The sequence below is a fragment of the Ictalurus furcatus genome, chromosome 4 (assembly GCF_023375685.1).
Source record: "Ictalurus furcatus strain D&B chromosome 4, Billie_1.0, whole genome shotgun sequence".
In the NCBI taxonomy this organism is placed as follows: Eukaryota; Metazoa; Chordata; class Actinopteri; order Siluriformes; family Ictaluridae; genus Ictalurus; species Ictalurus furcatus.
In genome coordinates this window covers 23,418,703-23,425,137 of record NC_071258.1, presented here as the reverse complement: position 1 = coordinate 23,425,137, position 6,435 = coordinate 23,418,703, and the positions used below count along the sequence as shown (strand labels likewise).

The 6,435-nt window shown below is 37.6% G+C and overlaps 1 protein-coding gene across 1 annotated transcript in view; it reads right to left on the bottom strand.

The window, feature by feature from the left end:
* Positions 1 to 911: 911 nt before the first annotated feature.
* Positions 912 to 6,435, bottom strand: part of si:ch211-14c7.2 (uncharacterized) — a 15,660-nt gene continuing 10,136 nt past the window's right edge. The window contains exons 3-6 of the mRNA XM_053623380.1: positions 5,372 to 5,568; positions 3,610 to 3,731; positions 2,683 to 2,803; positions 912 to 2,466 (exon numbers count right to left, since the gene is read on the bottom strand). Coding sequence (XP_053479355.1) covers positions 2,338 to 2,466; positions 2,683 to 2,803; positions 3,610 to 3,731; positions 5,372 to 5,568 — 569 coding nt within the window. The 3' untranslated portion in view covers positions 912 to 2,337. The remainder of the gene's footprint in view (positions 2,467 to 2,682; positions 2,804 to 3,609; positions 3,732 to 5,371; positions 5,569 to 6,435) is intronic.

The following is a 6,435-nucleotide window of genomic DNA, read 5'->3' as shown; positions in this document are numbered from 1 at the left end:
TGCCTATGAGTCTGGCAGGGGATTTAAAAAGAGCTCCAAATTATTTGAAATACATCATTCCACTGTAAGGAAAATCATTTAAGTGGCACAGATTTTAAACAAAGGCCACTTTGTCCAGGACTGGCTGTCCCAGCAAATTCAGCCCAAGAGCAGATCATCTGATGCAAAAGGAAGTCTCCAAGAACCCCAAAATTTAATCACAGGATCTGCTAGAAGGTTTTGTAACTGTTGGTGTCACAGTGCATGCTTCTGCAATCAGAAAGATATTGCACAAATTTGACTTGCATGGGAGACATGCCAGGAAAAAGCCTTTGCTGTCTAAATAGAACATTAGACTAAGACCACAGTTTGCCAATGAGCATATAGGCAAAGACCAGTACTTTTGGAATAATGTGCTCTGGAAGGACGAATCAAAGATAGTTGTTTGGCCACAGTAACAGCAGACATGTTTGTTGCTGACCAAAGACAGCTTTTCAGGAGAAGCACTTCATACCAACTGTGAAGCACGGTGGTGGAAATGGTGCCCTATAATGGACTCACATCCTATCCAGGGTCTATTCCCACTGCACACAAGCTCCACATTCACACCAACCCTGACCACGATAAACTGGCTACTGAAGATAAATTAATAAATATTGACTTTTTCTGTTATTTTATGAACGTGTTTATATACAAATTACTGAGCTGTAAAATATGTCTTTTGACATGATCGTGTAAAATTGAATAAGCAAGCTTGAAACACCAAGCAGACATTTCAGGACAAACTGTTCCTTTAACTCTGTAACACTTTACTGGGAAAAATCAGTATGTGATAAATAACCATAGTGTTATGTGTCTTTGCAACCACAATCAGCCATTTGCAGAAACAAACTCAAATCCAATGATTACTTTTTTTATTATCATCATCATTATTATTAATCAACATGTTGACAGGAGTACATGATCATCAAACTGAGAAAATAGTTTTTATTCTTCAGAATTTCACATTCGGTAAAAATGGCACACTGTAATTGTCTGATTCAAATGAAAAATAAAGAAAATAAAATCAGTTAGATTTTAATGGTCTGAAAAAAAAATCCAAATATTCATCATTAATTTCATTGAACAGTGAGCTAGGATGATAATTTGGACAACAAACATTTAATCTGAAACAAATGTAATTTGAGAGACAAGAACCAGAACAATTAGTGCATTATTGAAACATCATTACAAAGAAGAAAATGTAAAGTGTAACAGCATGGATCAAGTTTTGGCACAGGACTAGTAAATTTTGTTTCAGCTCAATGTTATATAATTTTAATGTCCAAATATCCTTATTGTCCACACTGGGAGTAATAATAGGTTAAGGTTCCTTACTGATTACTTGAAAGCTAAGTTCAGAGTGATGCTACTGAGCCCTTAAAAAGACCTTTAATTATTGTTCTTATTGTTGTTGTTATTGTTGCTCTTGTTCTTCTTCTATATCTATGCTTGCAAGTTACTTCAGATAAACGTATCTGCTAAATGAGAAAATGAATCCCTGGGTCAATAAGGGAGTAATATGTGAAATTATCCCTAACCTGTGCTTTCAATTGTCCAGGCATAATGTAATGACATAATACAGCATTTGTTACTGTTTGTGTGGAGTTTCTGTTCTTCCTGTGTCCACATGGTTTTCCTCTGGGTTTTCCAGTTTCCTCCCACCTTCCAAAAACATGCTGGTAGGTGGATTGGATATGCTAAATTGCCCATAGGTGTGAATGAATGTTTGAACGTGTGTGCAAGGTGTCCGGTGATGGATTCTTACCTAGTGCCCAGTGTTTTTGGGATCGGCTCCAAATCCACCACGACACCGGATATAGATGAATGAATGAATGAATGAATGAAAGAAATAATATATTAGTCTGGCAACATTCGATAAGTTAACCAGCTAAGTAGTTGGCCTAACTAACATCAGTGTTCCCTCTCCAGCATTAGATATCTGATGTTAAGTACTAGCAAGCTAACATTAGGTAAATGCTTTTATTGTGAAATCAAAACCTATAGCAAAGTTCACTATATAGTTAATTAGTCTTAGGTAAATGTGGTAATGTCATATGATCAAGCTGATCCTTGTTGACCCAGGAATGTCTTTTAGCAACATCAGGATGCATGTGATGTGTTTTGATTTTAAACAGATTGTTGGGAAATGGACATACTAAAATACTAACAGAGATAAATATACAACAACTAATCTTCCGTGTGACTGCAGCGGGAACAGAGGGCACAGGCTTAAGGGGGAAAAAATCTGCTTGTTTTCATCTGAAGTTATTCTTTCTCCAGCTGTTGAAGAATAGAGTGATTTAAAGTTGGGAGAAACTATGACATGATGTTTCTGTTCATGTCATAAGAGAGTCTTCTTTTAGCGTTAACTGCTAACTGCTGGTTGGACGTGGGAAGGTTCGGTGAAAACCTTGCCATGTTTTGTTTACGGCCGCCTGCATGCTCCTGAAGGATGAAATCACAATTATAGCATAAATCTCCATATGACAGCTTCATGCTTTCAGACCAAAACACAAATATCTCCAAAGCTACGTGTACCATTGTAGTGATAATTTTAGTACAAGTTTTAGTACAAGTATTTCGTTACAAATATGTAATTGGAAAGATTGTGTGTGGAGTGTTTTTTCCACTGTGCTAAAAATAAACAACAACTAAACTTACAGGGTTCAGGGTCCTCAGGTTCAGTGACTGCAGGAGAAGCTTTCGGGACAGAGACTCTGCCACCTTGTATTTCACACCAATCATGCGGTCCAGATCCTGAAGGCTGTCCAATAGACTCTGCCTGCTTAAAGATTGAATAATTAATGGAATACAGTAACAGAGAGGCAATGTGTAACTATCAGACAGAGACATCGCTGAATCACACTTTATTCAGCGTGAAACAGTGCATTTTATAATTTTTTTTGAAGCAACAGTCTTCGATTCCTGTTTTTGGCTGACAGGAGTGGAATCTGAGCTGATTTCCTGTTGTTTAACCAGATTTTTTTTCCAGTATTAATTTTCCAAGAGAATTTATTGTGTATATACTCGCTAATCTGTACTAGTAACATGATGCAAAACTGCAATATTATGACTTGCCACAAGAGGGCATTAACAATGTCACTCTAGAATAACTGACAAAAGTCACAATAGCACAACATACACCCAGTATTCCCAGGATAGGCTCCAGAGCCATGATGATCCTGAACAGGATAAAGCAGTTACTGAATATGAATGAATGAGTGAATAATATTATATATGCTCAGGTCAGTTTCTCAAATCCAATCATATTTTAGTTACAGTTTAGTTATTTTTTTATATGATGTTCAAATGATTTTGATCGTAAGATTGTTGGTAATGTCAGCGGGCAAGAAGGTTGTTTGGAGCTGGGTTTCTAAAAGCACTGTTTATATTAATCATTATTCATACAAAGAGAAGATGGATATAAAGGATCCAGTTGTATTCTTGTAAAATCTAAAGAGCTTGAATATAATAAGTAGTGAATACTACAGACACAATCAAAGACTGTTGTTTGCAATACTCAAATACTCCATATTATAAAATTCTATGCCAATCAAACCTAAAATAATCAAATTTACTCAGACGTACCCATTTTTTTCAGGTCTGTTTTCTGCTGCAGATCCTTGCAGCAGCTCTGTCAATGTGGGACTGCAGTCAGAATCTCCACAGGAGGGTTTTAGATTGGGAAAGGCCTCTAAAAACACATTTGGCTGCATACACACACACACACACACACACACAAACCACAGCCATTAATAATTAGTTTCATAATTATTTATAAATGTGTGTGTCATTCATCAATAAAAGACCAATAGAATGATTAAATACTGAAAAATACTAAATAGTCATGTATATAGGTGCCTATTGAATAGTGGATGATTTTTTTATTTTTGAGACCAAGCCTCTATGGTATGTGTGTACGTGTGTTATCATTTGAAATAAATATAGTCATGGGAAAAAGAAAGTACACCCACCTTCAGTTCTGTGTTTTTATTTATCAGGGCCTAAATAACAATTGTGTGGTCTTTACCAACTTCTATAAACAAATAACCTCAGAAGACAACAGATATCAATACATAGTAACCCCCCGCCCCCCATAAATAAATAAATAAATAAATAACCAGCATCCACAAACCAGGTTAGAAAAATCAGTACACCCTATAATTCAGTATAATTCACCCTATAAACATGTTAACCCACCTTTAGCAACAATAACTTTCATTGATGTTTGACAGCATTTGTGCATGATGACGAAACATCTCCACCTTGGTCTCATCAGTCCAAAGGATACTGTACTTTTGTGTTTTGTTCAGCTGCAATTTTGCATGCAAATCATGCTGCCATATTAGCTTTTTCCCCGGCCACCCTTCCCTGAAAGCCATACTTGTTCAGTCTTTTTCTGATTGTGCAGTCATGAACTATGAAATATTTTATGTGCTTACAGAGGCCTGTAGGTCACATGATGTAGTGCTTGGTTTTTCTTCATATCTCAGAGCATTAAATGGTCTGACCTTGGACAGAATTTGCTGGGATGCCCACCCCTGGGAAGATTGACAAATGTCTTGAAGCTCTCCATTTGTAAACAATCCTTCTCACTGTGGAATGGTGAATTTTCAATTGTTTGGAGATGGCCTTATAACCCTCCCCGAATTGATGAGCAGCAACAACTGTTTCTGTCATGGCTGATGTCCTTTCTTGGCATGATATAGACACACACACCTGAGTGGTCCAGGACACCAAACTGCCAGAAGTTCCATTTTTATAGAGGTAGTCACACTTCTTGATGATTAACTAATTTTGTGCATTTCATTAGTAACACATGGCTGCTAATTACTCTCTTAATGATCAGATTAATTTTTCAGGACACAAAGTGCATCAAAGCTTGTTGCGTCTGGGGCTGCATAGCCGCAGACCGGTCAGAGTGCCCATACTGACCCCTGTCCACTGCCCAAAGCACCTACATTAGGCATGTGAGCCTCAGAACTAGCCCATGGAGCAATGGAAGATGAATCACATTGACTTGACCTCCAAATTCTCCAGATCTCAATCCAATTGAGCATCTGTGGGATGTGATTGAAAAACAAACCTATCCATGGAGGCCCCAACTTGCAACTTACAGGACTTCAAGGATCTGCTGCTAACGTCTTGGTGCCAGATACCACAGCACACCTTCAGAGGTCTTGTGGAGTCCATGCCTCACAGGTCAGAGCTGTTTTGGTGGCACAAGGAGGACCTACACAATATTAGGCAGGTGGTTTTAATGTTACTGCTAGGGTAAAATTAAAGGAGGGTGTGCTTTCTTTTTCCCCATGACTGTATATGGAAAGTAGTTCAACAGATTCACACGTACCACAGTAACGAGAGATGAGTGTGTGAGGTGCATTTTTTCCACAGCAGTCGAAAACCAGCACTCCTTCTCTGTTCCTCTACTGACAACTTCCTGCTTGAAGGCAGTCCATGTATCCTCTGATTGCTTGATTGACAGGCCTCTGGTCCAGTCAGAGGTCCAGGATGGGGGTTCATTTGAAACAGAGGAGTTTCTAATGTCTGTTGAAATAAACACAGGTGTGTGCAAATTTGTAAATAAAATTTCACTTGCTTTAAGACCTTAGGTAAAACACAACATCTATTAAAATTGGCTTGTCCAAAGGGAGTGTTAATGTTGTCGTAAAGGTTTAAAATAAAAATAAACCTCTTTTGTGCTATATTTCTGTGTGTTATATTCCTGTGTAAGCAAACAGCTTAATGCTTGTTATTATGCTATTTTAATGTGTGTTGATATCCAATATTATAAAGACTGAATTTTTTTTTTGCCAGTGGCCCATTTTTATAACTGATCTACTTTAATGACCTTATTTCGAAACTGAACAAATCAGCCTACTTTTGTTTACTGCCTGTACATACCACTTGCCATATCTGGATCAGACTAAAGTAGCAGTAGTAGCCTAAAACAAACTAACAAACAAACAACTAAATACAGTCCTCTTACCCTAAATGTCAATTAGCCAGGACAATTGCTGTCTGAACTTTGCTACTTTAATTTCGCACAAGACCCATGAGGCCTATGGAAACCCATGGAAACTTATAGCTGCCACTTTAGCATTGTGCAAACTGTATGCCTAAATCATTACACTCTTTACTAAGTAGTTCCTTGAGGTATCTTGAACACTTGCTTATGTGGTTTTTGACATTGTATGACATACTGGGCTCTATCTTTTGCCAATGCAAGCGTAATCTGCTGGTTAAAACACTGGTGTGCTACTATTTTGGTTGGGTGCAAGGCAATTTTTTACATTTGCTCTCTGTTGCTATTTAAATAGTCATAAAATAACGGATTGTGCTGATGCAGTCTGCTTGTGCAGTTTGCACAGCAAAAGCGGGATAATCAAACTTTTAATTCTGGTTTTAAAAAAT